Consider the following 20,169-nt stretch of genomic DNA (forward strand, 5'->3'; position numbering starts at 1 on the left):
TTTGAGGCATAAGATCCAACTTACACTACCACGGCTTACATCTTCGACTCTGAACGGAACTCGTTCGTAATCAGAGGACCGACTATAATGTCATTACAGCCCCTCATGGTTGGTACAATTGAAGAGTGAAAAAAAAAATTAAACAAATAGTTATTTTGTTCAGTCCTGTCACACTACAATGTGTCAAGGGGTTGTGTGCTTTCTATGTAGTTGCCCAGTGTCCAAGCATTTTCAGACATTTCCAGGGTCTGTGTGTGCATGCTGCAGCAGTATAAGTTACCCTCAGATATCAGAAGCTGTCATGTTCAGTAAATAGCCATTCATCACGCATGCCATTCTCTGTGATGGAACCCAATCCAATCCATTATCCATATGCAGGTTGTGCACTTGCACGCTTGTGTGTGTGTGTTTGTGTGTGTGTTTGTGTGTGTGTGTGTGTGTGTGTGTGTGTGTGTGTGTGTGTGTGTGTGTACGCGTGCGTGTGCTGTATTTGGCTGTATGTAGGAACGTGTGGTTGCCATAATTTATTTTAATGTTTAAAGAGCTGTGACATGAGGGAAGATACAATATTTCAAAAGCAGGGGAGAGTTGGAAAGACGGAAGGCATATATCTGAATCCTGTAATCCAATAATGCGTACATTATAATCAATAAGGCAGAGGCACTGTATGCTCATCCATTAAGAACAAGAAACTTATGTCATAAAATAGACCCTTACTAATATAGCCAGTTGCAGATCATGCATGTTTGAAAAAGGTGAGTTTTTGTGAAAAGTTGTATAAACAGTAAGAGTGGTAGAAAAATATATAGATTAACTGTTATGTACGTGAGGGGTGGAAGGAGGGAGATCAGGTTACCCGGTTTATTGCAACCTTTGATGAATGTGTGGGAGGTGTATGCTACTCTAAGTGTTTGGTGCAGGACTATGTATAGAAGCATTTAAGTTCCATCTTAAAACTCATTTGTATAGCCTTTGAATAGACCCCCCTTTTAGACCAGTTGATCTGCCGTTTCTTTTTTCCTCTGCCCCCCTCTCCTTCGTGGAGAGGGAGGGCAGAGATTCGGTGACCACAGATGACACGCTAGCTGTCCAAAGTCGGGAGCCAGGGTGGACCACTCATCTGTGCATCAGTTGGGGACGTCTCTGCGCTGCTGACCTGTCTCCGCTCAAGATGACCTCCTGCTGGCCCCACTATGGACTGGACTCTCACTATTATGTTAAATCCACTATGGACTGGACTCTCACAATATTATGCTAGATCCACTCGACGTCCATGGGGGGGTTGCGGTCCCCACATCTGCGGCCCCCTCCAAGGTTTCTCATTGTCATCCCATTGGGTTGAGTTTTTTCTTGCCCTGACGTAGGATGTCGTTGTGGCTTGTGCAGCCCTTTGAGACACTCGTGATTTAGGGCTATATAAGTAAACATTGATTGATTGATTGATATGTGTGATCTTAACCATGTGAATATTACCAAGGGATGTTGTAAGTGCGTGTTGGATGAATCTTTCGACAGTCCAGAAGGGCGAGGCAAAGAGGTGGTCCATAGGCAGGCAGGTGGTGGAGGCAGGAGAGAAGCGACGTCCAAGCGGGGGTCGATAAAATTTGATTATTGTTTTTAATATTGTTTTTAATATTGTTGTGCAGCACTTTAGAAACATTTTTGTTGTTTAAATGTGCTAAATAAATAAAGTGGATTGGATTGGATTGTTTATTTAAACTATGTTCCCTAAAATAGACGTTGAGGCTATAATGTGGGTTTTATTCGATTACTTGGTCAATGGAACAAACTAATCGATATCGTCAATTGCTAAAAATTGGTAGATGCAGCCCTAATGCAGACCTCAACAATGATCAATTGTTCTGATCTATATATATCAATAAAATCTACAATTCGAGTCAGAAGTTTAAATATACTCAGCTAAAGCTTGAATGTCTTATTGATTTTCGGATGGTTATGATTTGTTAAAATGTATATTTTTCCATGGTGCAATTATCTTACTGCATCTTTTATGTGCATTTTTAACCTAAAACATTCACAAAGGTAATTTTCTGCAGATTTTTGCCATTTCCAGGTGTTGTTCTGTAACCAGTTACTCCTAAATATTTGTATCTGATCGCTTTCAAACTTTACCCAGACAGATTAAACACATTGAAGATGCTAAATTTCGAAGTGTTTAGGTTTTTATTATAGAACGTGGGCGAAGCAGGGCGACCAAGATTATCTTTCTCCATGGAACGTCACAACTTTACCGTAGAGCAGGGGTCCCGAATTCAAACGCAACCAGTTAGTCTGTAAAAAAAAAAATCTGTAGATTTTGGTAGTCGGTTATCATAATTTTACCGTAAAATTAAATAAAAACTGTACAAATGTTGTTTGTATGTTAAAATTCTGGTGACTGAGCTGACAGCTTTTCACTGTAAAACATCTTTGGCCATTTTTTACGGTGCATTACTACAAATTGAACAGTACCCCTGTTATTTTACTGCAAAATTCTGGGGACTGAGGTGCTATTTTTTTATCATTAAATCTGCAATCCCTGTCTTTACAGTGCATTACTGTAAATGGAAAAATGGTACCACTGATGATTTTACGGTAAATTTTAGGTGACTGAGCTGCTAGGTTTTTACAGTAAAAATTACTTTTTTCCACACTGTAGCCTTGTGGGCATTCAATCAACAGCATGAAAGAGGTCAGTATGAATATGTACTGAAATCATGGTCCCAATACGAAAACCATTGCAATCTAATAGAAAGTCTCAATTGCACCCCTGGTGGTGAAATACATCAAAATTAGGGTGGTTCCAAAAAGAAGGGATTTTTAAAATTGACTGGCCAAACGAAATGAGACCACGGGCAAAACTTGGTCTGCGGCCCCCACTTTGGACATCCCTACTCTAGTGGCATACTGGAAATAAATGGTTCTTGTTGACCGTGATTGGATTATACCTGTATGCTCCAACATTATGTGGCACTGTGGTGGCAGCCGTATTAAAAAAAAAAAAAAAAAAACAGACACAATGTTACCAACGTGTGTTTGTTTGTACAATAACCAAGTGTGTAAAAATCGAGACCTATTTTTCGTGAATTGCTTTTAATCTAAAACTCAATCATCCTAGCACCAGGGCGTACAAAAAGGCACCGCTGTACATCATTCTGAAGCTAAATTTATTTGTTGTGCTTAGAAGATTTTATTGCTGTCCCCTAGGATCCTGACGGAATTAAATCTTAAATTCATTTAGCTCTTTTAATCATAGATCGAAGTCTGCACCCCTTGAGTGCTCTTTAATTTTCAGCACTAATAGATTTTGCCGAGCCTGCCCCTAAATTTCAGGTTGAAGCCAAACTACTATCGCTTATTTCCCATATTTCCATCCAAGGACCTCACTTCCCCAACAGTATGACTGGCACACAATAGAATTACCATACATAGAATATGTGTGAAAACTGCCAAAATGTTTAATTCCCTGTTGTTCAATATTTCTCTCACGCTCTAAAGCCCCCTCCCAAAATCTTTATTTTTTATTTTTATCGACAGGTGACTTGGAACACGTTGGAGGGGAGGAGAGGAAGATAATCAATTGAAAAGGAGCAAAGAGAAGGAAGATGAGCCACATAACGAGCGACACCCAGGAGGTTTCCCATTCCCAATGGAAGTCCTCATCCTGCCTACTCATGGTTTGAAAAGGCAAGGCAAAGACAAGGTTGCCTAAAGAAGGCCTTGTCCTCTTTGCTTTGCCCTGCGTGACCGCCCTATATTTAGCTCTGCCGGAGTCATGGTTTTAATCTGAACACAAAAATAAGTCTTTAATCCCCCACCCTACACAGCCGTCTGCTATTGCCATCTAATTCATTACATCCCATTGTCATGGAGAAGACGTATTCACTAACCGCCCACTATGATGAGTTCCAGGAAGTGAAATACGGCGGCCGCTACAGCAGTGACATCCTCAGTAACGGCATGACCCTTCACTTGGGTGGCAGTCTGGACCGACATGTCGGGCGCACGCGGGGAGGAACGTGGTCAAACGGTCGCAATAGAGATGCGAGCGGCACCGGCGGCGGTCTCCCTCGATGGAGCCGGAGGGAGATTTGCCTCCTCTCTGCTTTGGTCTTTGCAGCGGGCATGTGTGTGATTTTAGCCAGCATGCTGGCACTGAAATATATTTCCTTGGAGGCGCAGCAGGACCCACAGTGCAGGCAAGACTGCCAGCAAAGACGCGCACTGCTGCGGGCTGCACGCTTTGTCCAAGCCAATATCGACCCCACCATCCAGCCCTGCCAGGACTTTTACTCCTTTGCCTGCGGGGGCTGGTTGAGGCGTCACGCCATTCCAGAAGACAAGCTCAGCTATGGCATCATCACAGCCATAGGGGAGCACAATGAAGAAAAGCTACATCGCATCCTTCTGGAGCCCGTTCGGAGGCGTGAGCCCGATTCGGCCGAGCGCAAGGTCAAGGAATTTTACAGATCTTGTGTCAACATCCAAGAGATTGACAAGCTGGGTTCTGACCCCATGACTGAGGTGATAGACAGCTGCGGAGGGTGGGATCTAGTTGGCGCTCCCCCTGGTGCTGCTGGCTGGGAGAAAGAGGGTGCCCCGCAAAGGCCGGACTTCAATGAGCTGCTGTACAGGACGCAGGGCGTGTACAGCACTGCGGTCTTCTTCTCGCTCACCGTCAATGTGGACGACAAAAACTCCTCTCGAAATGCTATCAGGGTGAGAAACAGGATGATTGTGCATATGTGAGCCAAATGCTTGTGTAAGTGTTTGTGTGTGTGTGTTCTTGTATTTCTGCCCTTCTTGAGACACCAACAAGGAAAAGTACCTTCCATATGAGGACCGGTGAACAAGTTAGGACCAAAATCATGGTGCCAATACGGAAAACCATTGCATCTAATAGAGAATGTCTCATTTGCACTCCCGGTGGTGAAATCTATCAACATTTGGGTGGTCCCAAAAAGAAGGGATTTTTCAAATTGACTTCATGTCTGTTTTAAAAGTGCTCCCCCTCTGGTCAACATATGAAATAACAAGTTTGTGTAAGAAGTTGAAATGCGCACCCTTTGGCCAAAATTAATTTCAAAAAATAAATATGTATATAGGATGCTGTAATAACTTGAAGTATTTTATATTTTTTATATTTGCATAGTATATATATATATATATATATATATTATTAATGTTGTAAATACAAATCTTTATATATCTAGAAAGGGGGGATCTAAAGATGTAAGCATTTTTCGGAGGTCTCGGGAAGGTAACAAATACACGAATGTTTGTGTGTGTGTGTGTGTGTGTGTGTGTTCTTGTATTTCTGCCTTTCTTGAGACACCAACAAGGAAAAGTACCTGCTGAACAAGTTAGGACATAAATCATGGTCCCAATAGGGAAAACCATTGCATCTAATAGAGAATGTCTCATTTGCACCCCTGGTAGTTAAATCCATCAAAATTAGGGTGGTCACAAAAAGAAGGGATTTTTCAAATTGACTGTGTGTCGTTTTAAAAGTGCTCCTCCGCTGGTCAACGTATGAAATAACAAGTGTGTGTAAGAAATTGAAATGCGCCCCCTTTGGCCAAAATGTATTAAAAAAATAAAATAAATATGTACATAGAGACATACTGTCATAACTTGAAGTAAATAATGAAGATTAAAAAACAATTACAAAACAAAAAATAAAAAAATCACTAAAAGCAGTGTTTTTCTCACAATGTGTCGACTTTTTTGTTATAAAGTTTGTAACAATTTCACGTATTCTTTCTGTTTCTGTAATATTGCAATATTTTCTTGTAAAATTATTACTTTTTTATGTAAAATTATTACTTTTTAATGGTGACATTTGTTGTATAAAATTCAGACTTTTATCACAATATTGCCAATTTTTTTGTTGTTCTTGTAAAATAGTGACATTTTTTGAGTAAAATGATGACTTATGTGATAATGTCGGCAAGTAAAAATTCCGATTATTATTATAGTATTGCCAACATATTTTACATTTTCTTATAACATTGTGACTTTTGTCGAGTAAAATTACGACTCTTTTCATAAAATTGCCAAAATGTTAAGCTTTTCCTTGTAAAATTGCGACTGTTATTGAGTAAAATTCTAATTTGTATGATAATATTGCACAAATGTTCTGTTTTTCTTGTAAAATTTTGACTTGCGTTGAGTAAAATTACGACTTTTATTGTAATACTGCCAAAATTCGAAGTTTTATTTGTGAAATTGTGACCTTTTTGTTGTGAAATTCCAACTCATTTTTCACAACAAGCTTTTTTATATTGGCACAGTATGTATATATCATTAATGTTGTAAATACAAATCTTTATATATCTAGAAAGGGTGGTTCTAAACAGGTAGGCATTTTTCGGAGGTCTCAGGAAGGTAACAAATACAAGAATGTGTGTGTGTCTGTGTGTGTGTGTCTGTGTGTGTGTGCACTATTATATTGAGTGGGTTAATCCTCTGAGATAATACAGATTGTGCAAATCACATATTACAATATGTTTAATCAGTCGACATGTGTTGCAGTATTGTTAACTTCTTCATTATCACTAAGCAACATAAAACGACAACAACGACCCCAGCAGGCACTAGTCATCGATACAAAATTGATTATACATGCTTGTCCTTTAAAACTGACTTTAAAAAAATGTTGCAAAATCGTTGTATTTGTAAATTGAAACGAGGTTGGTGCAAACGTTGGATCCACGTTGTTGGTTGGGAAATGACCAAATTTAAATGGTCAAATCAACGTCACAACCTGACGTTGAATACATGTCGTCAAAAAGCATGGTGTTTCAACGTTGTGTTGTAGAATATTGGTTGGGAAAGTACCAAAATTCAATGGTCAAATCAACATCAGAACCCAACATTGAATAGACGTTGTCAAAAAGGACGTTGTTTCAACGTTAGATTTGAGCTTCTCAAAATCAGGACCTAATTCAACAAGTTCTTAACGTTGTTTTAATGTCGTATACCAGCTGGGACATAACTACTGACTGGTTAAACAGCTTTAAACCTGAACACAGTGACTTTCAGTTCATTGCAAAGTAACCTTCAAAATAAAAGTATGGCAACATTAACCTGGATTCTACTCAACTCACAAAATGTGCCCATTTAAAGCGTCTTAATGTCGCTCCACATTTAAAAAAAAAAAGAGACTAAACCAAAAACTATTAGAACCCAAAAGTGTAAAAATTGCAGTTGTCGCCGAATAAACATTCTGACGCTTAGGCTGTCAACCACACCTGTCTTGCATAAGTATATTCACAAAAGAGCTTCGGGAATAATGGGATTTTAAAACAGATGCTTAGGAGGTTGTTGTATCCACATTAAACCGATGAGTGATATCATAGGCCTTTCCAAACAATGCTTTAGTACTATATCTACTGCCTGATGTATTAAAGGTTTGAGGGTATTAAAAGGGTCTTATTATGATTGTTTTTCTACATTCAAAACACTTCTTTGTGGTCTACATATGATGTAATGGCGGTTCTTTTGTCAAAATTTTGCATAGATTTTGTTTTACAGACCATCTTCAAATCGCTCTCTGACATTCTCTTCAGGTTGCGACGTTCGGTGCGTGGTCGTATTTATGTGCCTCCACTTCCACTGCATCTTCTTCCCATCAGCCATGTTGTAGTTTGTAGCGCTTCCACATGGAGTCGACTGACAGATAAAAGTTAGAACTATACGCTCCTTTGTATTAGAAATGGCAACAGCGGAAGATGCATGTGCATGTACGAGCCAGTCTGCCCCACAACAAGAGGATAGAGAAAAATAAATAACTTATTGACTACAGCGTCGGACAACAATGGCGAACTCGCGCACAGCTTTTTGAGTAAAACATTACCATATATGGATAATCCGCTGACGACCCCAAATGGGAAAATGTCTCAAACAGTGCAAATCCCAAAGGGCTCGATTAGAGGAAGTTTGAAGGAAGGCAAGATTGTTTTATATATGGTTTGATTTCTAATTTTAGGGACTTATACATATCTCAAATACACAAAAACAGGCGTCAATATGTAAGGAAAGTTGGTTTTGCATAAAAGGTACACTTTAAAACACGTGCAATCTTTATAGCACATGCAAAGCTGATCTACTAAGCTTGTGCGCTGAGGATTATAGTACGTCTCTTAAATGTGCAAAATAGAGAGTGCTATCTATTTAGAGTTTCTGTCTTCATGTATATGCACTCGAAGGAGATGCAAATATTATCATTAAGTACTCGCAATGTGATTTAGCAGGACTGAAACTGTATTGCAGCCACTCTTTTTCGTGTGTATTTGGCACGTCTAGAAAGTGCATGCAAACTGTGTCTTACACACAGGCTGCGAGAAAGGATGCAATCGCCCTGCAAAGACAAACGATGGTGAGAGATTCCTCTCTCTGTGGGTAACCGGTGGTATTTTCCTCTCTGCGTTGTGTGAGGACCGACACCAAGGTTGTAGCACAGGTGCACTTCACTTACATCTACTAAAGTTAACAGGAAAAACAAAATGTTGTCGTCAATATGTTTGCCATACAGTTCAGGCCAAACGTTTGGACACACCTTCTCCTCATTCAATGTGTTTTCTTTATTTTCATGACTATTTACATTGTAGATTGTCACTGAAAGCATCAAAAGTATGAATGAACACATGTGGAGTTACGCACTTAACAAAAAAAGGTGAAATAACTGAAAACGTTTTATATTATAGTTTCTTCAAAATAGCCACCCTTTGCTCTGATTACTTCTTTGCACACTCTTGGCATTCTCTCGATGAGCTTCAATCACACGTGTGAAGTGAAAACAATTTCAGGTGACTACCTCTTGAAGCTCATCGAGAGAATGCCAAGAGAGTGCGAAAAAGTAATCAGATGGTTGGTTATTCTGGGTGGTTATTTTGAAGAAACTAGAATATAAAACATGTTTTCAAGTACATAACTCCACATGTGTTCATTCATAGTTTTGATGCCTTCAGTGACAACCTACAATGGAAATTGTCATAAAAATAAAGAAAACGCATTGAATGAGAAGGTGTGTCCAAACTTTTGGCCTGTACTGTATATCGGGTTCCTACACAAAATACAGTGATGAAAAACACTGTTTAAAACAAATTGAACTGATTTGTTTTGGTGTCTGTTGGTTCTTTTTAATGGTATTTGTTTTTTTTCATGGTGGGGATATATTATTAATATATAAAAAAATGTATAGCAAAATGCATTTTCTGTCATTTTGTGTGATTTTTATTATTATTTATTAATTGCTAAAAAAATAGGTTCTGTTGTCTTAATCGCAAGAGCAAGTGCAATTTTTTCTATAGAGCCCAATTCGTATACAAGGCAATTCAAAGTGCTCTACTGAAAATTACAAGACGGCAACACTAAAACTATAATAATCATAAAAGTAATCATAGCTCATATTAAACACGTAGAATAAAATCGTCATAAAACTATTATAATTCAAGTGTAGGTAGAATACTTTTAGTTGCCATATGCACAATTAAATAAGTGTTTTCAGCCTGACTTTGAACATTGCCAATGTTGAAGCCTGTCTCACATCTTTGGGAATACAATTCCAGATTTAAGAGCATAAAACTGAAACACAGCCTCACCATGTTCAATCCTGACTCTGGGCACCAGCAAGAGACCACTCCCTGAGGTTCATATGTCTCTAACATATACTTTGGCACAAGACCATGAAAGGACTTGTACACAAGTAGAGCTGTTTGAATGTCTATTATTTGAGCAGTGCACTGGACTAATATGGTCATATTTCCTGGTTCGAGTCAGGACTCGAGCAGCAGCATATGGGATGTACGGCAGCTGCTTTAGAGCTCGTTTAGAGAACCCAGTGAAAATGCCATTATAGTAGTCTAACCTGCTGGAGACAAAGACATGGATTAGTCTTTCTAAGTCTGATTTAATAGTAGTAATAATTTATATAGCGCTTTTCTATACACTAGACCAGGGCTCCCCAAACTTTTTGACTCGGGGGCCACAGTGGGTTAAAACAAGATACTGCGGCGCGAGCGCAATGATGTCACGTTATCGATGGTAAAACGCATTTTACAATATGATTTGCCTGAGCAACTAGGAGACACCGAGAGTAACAAGCGGTAGAAAATGGATTAGAAAGGACAGATTTAAAAAAATTATAATTTAAGAAAATTTAAAAATATATATTTTTTTTTTTAACTTGGGACTTCCCGCGGGCCGTAGTTTGGGGACCCCTGCACTAGACACTCAAAGCGCGCACAGACAAGTGAGAGCCCAACATTCATTCTCTCCACATTCACATTGTAAGCTGGCAGAGGCGGGAATGAAACCTAGAACCCTCAATTTGCTGGCACGATCGCTCTACCCACCGCGCCACGCATTAATCCTCTGATTTTGGTCATGTTTCTCGGTGATAAAAAGGCTGCTGATGTCATTGACTTAATGTAGCTGTTAAAGTTCAGGTCTGAGTCCATTACTACCTACAAATTTCTAACCTGATCATTATGTTTCAGGGAAAGGGTCTCAAGGTGACCAATAATAGTTTCTCTTTGCCTGTGTGGGCCAAAGACAGTGATTTCAGTTTTGTCTGAGTTTAGCTGAAGAAAATGATTTTGCATTCTGCCATGCACACACGATCTGTTCGATGCAGCGACAAAGTGAATCTACAGGCCGACGGTCACCTGCTGTCAGTGACACGTAGTTCCGAGTGTCATCTGCATAGGACACTTTGAAGCTGCTTATTAGCTGGCCTATTGGCAGCATCCATCCATCCAACCATTTTCTACCGCTTATCCTTTTCGGGGTCCCGGGGGGTGCTGTAGCCTATCTCAGCTGCATTCGGACGGAAGACGGGGTACACCCTGGACAAGTCGTCACCTCATTGCAGGGCCAACACAGATAGACAGACAACATTCACACTCATATTCACACACTAGGGCCAATTTAGTGTTGCCAATCAACCTACTATTGGCAGCATGTACAAGTTAAACACTAAGGGTCCCAGTATAGAGCCCTGGGAAAACCCACAGGCCATAGCCATTTGGTCAGAAACACAGTTATCAATTTCAACAAAGTTATTTTGTGACCGAGATAGGACTTGAACCAGATATTCCCACCCAGTTTTGTAACCTCTGTAATAAGATAGTATGGCCAGCTGTGTCAAAGGCAGCGCTCAGATCCAGCAGGACATAGACTGAGACTTTTTCTGCGTAGGTGCTCAGGCGGATGATACCATTTGTCACCTTGATCAGTGCTTTTTCAGTGCGGTGATGGGGCCTAAAGCCTGGTTGGAAAGTATCAAATACATTGTTGTACAGAAAACTTTTATATCGCCCAGAAAAGGTGGTTCATATTATATTTGTCTGCTGCATATTCCATGACAAAAAGTACAGCTGGTTGGACCGATGGAGCATATGATGTCATGAATTTGGAGCGTCTCCATGGGCACAACTGTATAGTACTGGCAAAATCCTCATTTGAATGACGATCTGCACCACTTTTGCTTTTGTTATCAATTGTGCGCGCAGTCTTAGTAGATCACCCGCAACACGCCCAGTAATAGAAACACAATGTTTTTACTTTGCGCAATTTATTTTGCACTTGTAATTTGGATCTTACTTGATGAAGCCCCGAATGTTATCATTTTTGTTTTGTGCATGTGTATTAGTAGTACAAGTTGCTTCCATGGTTGGACCAGGAATGGGGCGGTATAAAATGCCTGCAGCTCATTCGAACATGAGCGCCGTCTAGGAAGCCATCTATCGGTGACATACAGCAGTTTTCATTTTTTGTTAGACAACGTAAAAAATATTTATGCAAACCCCGTTTCCTTATGACTTGGGAAATTGTGTTAGATGTAAATATAAACAGAATACAATGATTTGCAAATCATTCTCAACCCATATTCAGTTGAATATGCTACAAAGACAACATATTTGATGTTAAAACTGATAAACATTTTTTTTTTTGCAAATAATCATTAACTTTAGAATTTGATGCCAGCAACACGTGACAAAGAAGTTGGGAAAGGTGGCAATAAATACTGTTTAAGTTGAGGAATGCTCATCAAACACTTATTTGGAACATCCCACAGGTGAACAGGCAAATTGGGAATAGGTGGGTGTCATGATTGGGTATAAAAGTAGATTCCATGAAACGCTCAGTCATTCACAAACAAGGATGGGGCGAGGGTCACCACTTTGTCAACAAATGCGTGAGCAAATTGTTGAACAGTTTAAGAACAACAGTTCTCAACAAGCTATTGCAAGGAATTTAGGGATTTCACCATCTACGGTCCGTAATATCATCAAAAGGTTCAGAGAATCTGGAGAAATCACTGCACGTAAGCAGCTAAGCCCGTGACCTTCGATCCCTCAGGCTGTACTGCATCAACAAGCGACATCAGTGTGTAAAGGATATCACCACATGGGCTCAGGAACACTTCAGAAACCCACTGTCAGTAACTACAGTTGGTCGCTACATCTGTAAGTGCAAGTTAAAACTCTCCTATGCAAGGCGAAAACCGTTTATCAAAAACACCCAGAAACGCCGTTGGCTTCGCTGGGCCTGAGCTCATCTAAGATGGACTGATACAAAGTGGAAAAGTGTTCTGTGGTCTGACGAGTCCACATTTCAAATTGTTTTTGGAAACTATGGACGTCATGTCTTCCGGACCAAAGAGGAAAAGAACCATCCGGATTGTTATAGGCGCATCTGTGATGGTATGGGGGTGTATTAGTGCCCAAGACATGGGTAACTTACACATCTGTGAAGGCGCCATTAATGCTGAAAGGTACATACAGGTTTTGGAGCAACATATGTTGCCATCCAAGCAACGTTACCATGGACGCCCCTGCTTATTTCAGCAAGACAATGCCAAGCCACGTGTTACATCAACGTGGCTTCATAGTAAAAGAGTGTGGGTACTAGACTGGCCTGCCTGTAATCCAGACCTGTCTCCCATTGAAAATGTGTGGCACATTATGAAGCCTAAAATACCACAACGGAGACCTCCGGACTGTTGAACAACTTAAGCTGTACATCAAGCAAGAATGGGAAAGAATTCCACCTGAGAAGCTTAAAAAATGTGTCTCCTCAATTCCCAAACGTTTACTGAGTGTTGTTAAAAGGAAAGGCCATGTAACACAGGGGTGAACATGCCCTTTCCCAACTACTTTGACACGTGTTGCAGCCATGAAATTCTAAGTTAATTATTATTTGCAAAAAAAAATAAAGTTTCTGACTTTGAACATCAAATATCTTGTCTTTGTAGTGCATTCAATTGAATATGGGTTGAAAAGGATTTGCACATCATTGTATTCCGTTTATATTTACATCTAACACAATTTCCCAACTCAAATGGAAACGGGGTTTGTACATGGACGAAAGTTTTATTGTCATTGAACGTTTGTAGTCAAGACAGACAACGAAATGACTGCAGAAGCTCTGTTAGATAAAAACATAAACAATATCTTATGAAAACACAAGAACAGGTGGCAGAGTGACAGTTACATCAACATTATAATGTTATATGGGAAAAATTATTAGAGTTTACACGTATCACACCAATTACAACAGTAAAAATAAACTCACCTTGATGCAGAAACAGGGGAATCAGTGCAACTCATTTTTACTAGCTTACCTTACCAATGATGGAGGATGTTCAAATAAGTGCAATAGTGTGGGACTATTTAAAAAAAAACATACCAGAAGACAAAAAAATTTAATTGATTTAATTTCAAACACATTTCTTGGCTGCCCACAGGTTTGAAACCACTTCTTGATGTCACTTCTGGTGTATATTTTGCTTATTTTCTTCAGTTTTTTTATCCTCCCTTGTTGATGCCGGTTCTTTTGAAAAGTACACATACCCGCTTAATGCTTTCATGGTCTCATGAGACGTACAGTAAAGCATGACAGAGCTCTGAAGTTTTACCCGACTTTCCGGAAAACGTTGGAAACATTGTGAATTGCGCGACCTTGGGGCATTTGACTTTATGTATTTTATGGGACTTTTTCAGTATCAATATTTTTCTTCCATGACAGGCCAGAGAAAATGGAAATGTTACCACTTCACAGTGATGGGTTTATTTTGAGCCCTCACTTCAGTTATAAAATGTGGCATCTTGTCGTGCAGTAAAGAGTTGATACAATATGTCGTCACAAGCAAAACCTTTTACAATAATGTAATTGCAATAAGGAACACACGTGTCTATAATGTTAGAATTTAATGTGCAAATCCAAAGCCCTACATTTCGCATTAATTTTGAGTAGCATTAATATTCAAAGGGCTGGAAGAAGCTCAAATAAATGTGATGATAATCAGTTGGAGGAGGATTTATTAGCTTGTAAGTATTGGCACTATTTTTGATCATCATATTAAAATATGTGTGTGTGTGTGCGTACGTGTGCATGCATCTGTGTGTGTGTGTGTGTGTGTGTAAAGATTGATCAGGAGGGACTAACACTGCCTGAGAGGAGCCTCTACTTGGGTGAGGATGAGGACAGTGTGAAGGTAAAAAACTCTACCTTCCAGTTTATTGTGACCATCCATCATTTTCTTTTTTCCATTACTATTTGTTTCCATGCACTTCCGCCTTTCTGCTCTCACTTCCTGTTTTACCAGTACCATTTTTAACCCCCCTTCCTTCATGATTCCTTTCTGCATCCGTCACTGTCACCGAGTTCACTGTTCCTTCCCTCGCTTCTCTGCCTCCCATCCCCACTTATGTCTTCACCCCTCACTCGTCCGCATTAATCCACCTGTTTTCTCCTGTCTCCCACTGCGCTTTTGTTGTGCTGTCCACCTCGCCGCGTCACGCCATCACCAGCTGTTATCGATGATGCTCCGTCCCTCAAATAGTGCTGTCCTTGTTCCTCACAGATCTTGGCGGCATACAAGGCCTTGATGGAGCGCTTACTGAGCATGCTGGGGGCTCACAACGCTACACAAAAGTCCAAAGAGATCATAGAGCTGGAGACCCGTCTGGCCAATGTGAGCTGATTGTGATGTTTCTGTGCAAGCATATGTGTGTTACAACGTTTCCAGATTATGTTCGCACTTCTATAAATTATTAATTTAGCCGTCCGTTGTTTAGCGCAGACATGACCGCGGTAAATGAATTTCCGAGAAGTACGTTTAATATTAATACATCAAATAATTTCATAGATAAAGCATAAACAATAAAATATTTTTGAACAATAATTAGGGATGATGTTTGATAAGAAATTATCAAGTTCGAGCCTATTATCGAATCCTCTTATCGAACCGATTCCTTATCGATTCTCTTATCGAGTCCAGATAGGTTGTTGTATATGGAAAAAAACACAATATTTGGTTTAACAAATCACTTCACATTCTCTACTGCTCGCTACTATAGTATTACCATATCTGAGTTATTGTGCAGAAATGTGGGGAAATAACTACAAATGTGCGCTATATTCATTAACCGTGTTACAAAAAAGATCAATTAGACTGATACATAATGTTGGATACAGAGAACATATAAACACTTTATTTATTGAGTCAAAAATATTAAAGTTCGATGATTTGGTAAAATTGCAAACAGCTAAAATGATGTGGAATTAAAGGCCTACTGAAATGCGATTTTCTTATTTAAACGGGGATAGCAGGTCCATTCTATGTGTCGTACTTGATCATTTAGCGATATTGCCATATTTTTGCTGAAAGGATTTAGTAGAGAACATCGACGATAAAGTTCGCAACTTTTGGTCGCTGATAAAAAAGCCTTGCCTGTACTGGAAGTAGCAGACGAGTAGCGTGACGTCACAGGTTGTGGAGCTCCTCACATCTGCACATTGTTTACAATCATGGCCACCAGCAGCGAGAGCGATTCGGACCGAGAAAGCGACAATTTCCCCATTAATTGAGCGAGGATGAAAGATTTGTGGACGAGGAAAGTGAGAGTGAAGGACTAGAGGGAAGTGGGAGCGATTCAGATAGGGAAGATGCTGTGAGAGGCGGGTGGGACCTGATATTCAGCTGGGAATGACTAAAACAGTAAATAAACACAAGACATATATATATACTCTATTAGCCACAACACAACCAGGCTTATATTTAATATGCCACAAATTAATCCCGCATAACAAACAACTCCCCCGTCCCGTCCATATTACCCGCCAATACAACTCAAACACCTGCACAACACACTCAATCCCACAGCCCAAAGTACCGTTCACCTCCCCAAAGTTCATACAGCACATATATTTCCCCAAAGTCCCCAAAGTTACGTACGTGACATGCACATAGCGGCACGCACGTACGGGCAAGCGATCAAATGTTTGGAAGCCGCAGCTGCATGCATACTCACGGTACCGCGTCTGCGCATCCAACTCAAAGTCCTCCTGGTAAGAGTCTCTGTTGTCCCAGTTCTCCACAGGCCAATGGTAAAGCTTGACTGTCATCTTCCGGGAATGTAAACAATGAAACACCGGCTGTGTTATCCGGCACAACAGTGAAGGGGTGCATTCTACGGCGGGGGTGCGTTATCCGGCACAACACCTGCCGCAATACACCGCTTCCCACCTACAGCTTTCTTCTTTGCTGTCTCCATTGTTCATTGAACAAATTGCAAAAGATTCACCAACACAGATGTCTAGAATACTGTGGAATTTTGCGATGAAAACAGACAGCTTAATAGCTGGCCACCATGCTGTCCCAAAATGTCCTCTACAATCCGTGACGTCACGCGCAGGCGTCATCATAACAAGACGTTTTCAGCAGGATATTTTGCGCGAAATATAAAATTGCACTTTAGTAAGCTAACACATGGCATGTGTTGCAATGTTAAGATTTCATCATTGATATATAAACTATCAGACTGTGTGGTCGGTAGTAGTGGGTTTCAGTAGGCCTTTAAATGATGGAATGGATTAAGTAAAGAAGTTAAACATTGTACTGATATGATCCAGTTTATGAGGTTGTTCAAATGAATCGTGCTTACAAAGTACAAAGAAGAAGAATTATGAGAAATACTTTCAACCTTATTGAAAATAAGATATTCTTCATCTAAGTATATTAATAATGACTGAATTAATGAATTCCATATTACAAAACTGTTGTATATACTAATTCACAGATATTTTATTATAAAAAGGTCAGTAAATGATGTATACATTTGTAAACGCTATGAAGTGGGAAAAGGGGTAGGATTAAATAAGCTTTACTTCTTCCTACTCCTGTAAAGTGAAATGATATGAAACTGTGATGTATTATGATGTGTTCGGATCATGTTTTGTTTAGTTATGTTCTGTTAGTTTTGGACTTCCTTAGTTGTTTTGTGCACTTCGGGGGTTTGTTTTAGTCACCATGGTTACTTATGGTTTTCACCTGCCCTGTACGCACACCTGTTGCTCATCAGAGACTCTATTTAAGCCTGCCTTTTCCGGTCACTCGTCGTGGCTTCATTGTTTGCATTTGCAATAGTTACGTTGGCATTCTGGTTTTCGAGCTCATGATTCCTGTGCTAAAGTTACCTTAGCTTCTAGTAATCCTGTGCTAAGTAAGTTTTTGCCTTAGCTTCTCGTGCGAACGGCACGCTTTCCTTTTGTTTCGTTCCTGTCTGTTGTAATGTGTATGATTTATGAGAAATAAATCATCTCCTACCCGCACGCTTTTGTCCGGAGCCGTCAGTTTTGCGTCCCGGTAACAAACCGCAGCAGGCTGCACCCCACCGTGACAAATGACTGGGCTACGTGACGTCATTTCTTGTGATGTCTCACGGGGCATTTCTTGTCGGGACGGGATTCGCTCCTTGGGATTTGAATAAATAACCACCTCTTTTTCTTTACTATAGTGGTCTCGATAACGGGTACCGGTTCTCAAAAAGGGATTCGAGTCCGAGGACTCGGTTCTTTTCTTATCGAACAACCGGGAAAACCGGGTTCGAGCATCATCCCTAACTATAATACAGCCTTCTAAATATGAAATAACACCTATATAGTCACCTTTACACTTGTTTCATGCTTGTAGTGGCCTCGAGTGTGTTCTACTGTAGATTACAGTACTCACTGGTAGAATCAGAATTAGAAATACTTCATTAATCCCCGAGGGGAAATTAAGATTTTCAGCACAATCCCATTAAAGAACAGACAAACATTACAGGGAGACAGAACAGGAACGCTGACGGGTCTGCCAACTTCCGGCTCCCTTTACTAAAAAGGTGAGAAACAGGTAAACGCTGTAGAGGAGGGGGGGTGAGAAAAACAATTATTCAATCTAAGCCTGGGCCCCTAGAGTGGGGTTCCAGACTGAGGCCAAGGTAAAAAAAAAATTCCGGGAGACTCACGAAATTCAGCGCCCCTCCCGAAAACCTCCCGGGACAAATTTTCTCCCGAAAATCTCCCGAAATTTAGTCGGAGCTGAAGGCCACGCCCTCTCCAGCTCCATGTGGACCTGAGTCCGCTTTCCCACAATATAAACAGCATGCCTGCCCAATGACGTTATAACTGTAGAATGATCAAGGGCGAGTTCTTGGTTTCTTATGTGGGTTTATTGTTAGGCAGTTTCATTAACGTCCTCCCAGCGCGGTAACAACACACAACAACAGCAGTCACGTTTTCGTCTACCGTAAAGCAGTTTGTCTGCCAAACAGCAATGTTGTGACACTCTTAAACAGGACAATACTGCCATCTACTGTACATGCATATGTGACAATAACATCTAGGGCTTTTAGAGAGTGCAGTGCACAACTGCGCACACAACAAGGAGACGAAGCAGAAGAACGAGGAAGATACAGCCGTGGCGACGCCGACGACGAGTAAGATGAAGAAATACGCTTGTAAGTTCCAAGCCGCAGATGCGATTGGACCTGGATAGCCCCCGGGAAGAAGTAGTGGAGTACCAAGTGCTTGGCAGTGAAGATCTTCCTCATGAAGCAAAGACTGACCGGTTTTGGGCCAAGCTAGGGAGAGATGGAAGATTCCAGACTCTAGTGCATTTGATGAAAGCACTTATACAGAATGGAGTATTTCTGTTATTCATATATATATATATATATATATATATATATATATATATATATATATGTATGTGTGGGAAAAAAAATCACAAGACTATTTCATCTCTACAGGCCTGTTTCATGAGGGGGGGTACCCTCAATCATCAGGAGATTTTAATGGGAGCATTCACATACCATGGTTTATATAGGGCACAGAGTGGGTGGGTACAGGCTGGCCTAGGGGCGTGGTGATTGGCTCATGTGTTACCTAGGAGGTGTTTCCGTCTATGGCGGCATGTTGTTACAATTTCGCTGCGCTTGTTGAGGGATGACAGGTCTGGACGGTAAATAATAAACAGTTTCTCTTTCAAGCATAGGTTGCATCTTTTATTACCACTATTGTAAGGTGTGCTGGATGCAAGAATTTGCCATGTTATTGAATATTCAACATTATTGTCTTTGAGGTCCCAAATGTGTTTGCTGAGTTCTGTGGTATTTCGCAGGTTTTTGTTCCTGAAAGAAGCCTTGTGATTGTTCCATCTGGTTTTGAATTCTCCCTCGGTTAATCCTACATATGTGTCGGATGTGTTAATGTCCTTGCGTATTACCTTAGATTGGTAGACAACTGATGTTTGTAAGCACCCCCCGTTGAGGGGGCAATCAGGTTTCTTTCGACAGTTACAGTCTTTGTTGGTTTTGGAGTCGCTCTGTCTGGGGGCCGACAGCTCATTTGCAATTGTTTTGTTGTGGTTTGAGATGATTTGTCGTATATTGTTCATGCAGCTGTAGCTCAATTTAATGTTGTTCTTGTTGAATACTTTTCTTAGGGTGTTGTCTTTGGGAAAGTGTTTGTCAATCAGATTGAGGAATTTGTGTCCAATGTTAGTTGAGACGTTTTTGCTGTATGGGGGGTTGTACCAGATGATGTCGTTTCGTTTTCTGTTCTTTTTTGGCTGGTTTCCTGGCGTGGGTTCATAGGTGAGGGTGAAATTGTATCCGCTTTCATCAAGGGCTTTTTGGTATGGGGGGGTTGCTTGGTCAAATTCAGCTTTGCTAGATGACAGCATCGATAGCCTTTTATTGATTCCGGTAGATATTCTTTTCGTGGTGGTGGGTGGGTGGTTGCTGTCATGGTGCACGTATTGGAGTGTTGTGTTGGGTTTCGTGAATGGTTGGTAGCTGTTATTTCTCAGGTTGAAAGTGACGTCAAGGAAGTGGA

At 40.4% G+C, this 20,169-nt stretch overlaps 1 protein-coding gene across 1 annotated transcript in view; it reads left to right on the forward strand.

Annotated features, from left to right (window-relative positions):
- Positions 1 to 20,169, forward strand: part of ecel1 (endothelin converting enzyme-like 1) — a 176,505-nt gene that overhangs the window by 22,720 nt on the left and 133,616 nt on the right. The window contains exons 3-5 of the mRNA XM_061925937.2: positions 3,538 to 4,719; positions 14,435 to 14,503; positions 14,873 to 14,983. Of these exons, the coding sequence (XP_061781921.2) occupies positions 3,868 to 4,719; positions 14,435 to 14,503; positions 14,873 to 14,983 (1,032 nt within the window). The 5' untranslated portion in view covers positions 3,538 to 3,867. The remainder of the gene's footprint in view (positions 1 to 3,537; positions 4,720 to 14,434; positions 14,504 to 14,872; positions 14,984 to 20,169) is intronic.

This window comes from Nerophis lumbriciformis, linkage group LG30 (genome assembly GCF_033978685.3).
Source record: "Nerophis lumbriciformis linkage group LG30, RoL_Nlum_v2.1, whole genome shotgun sequence".
In the NCBI taxonomy this organism is placed as follows: Eukaryota; Metazoa; Chordata; class Actinopteri; order Syngnathiformes; family Syngnathidae; genus Nerophis; species Nerophis lumbriciformis.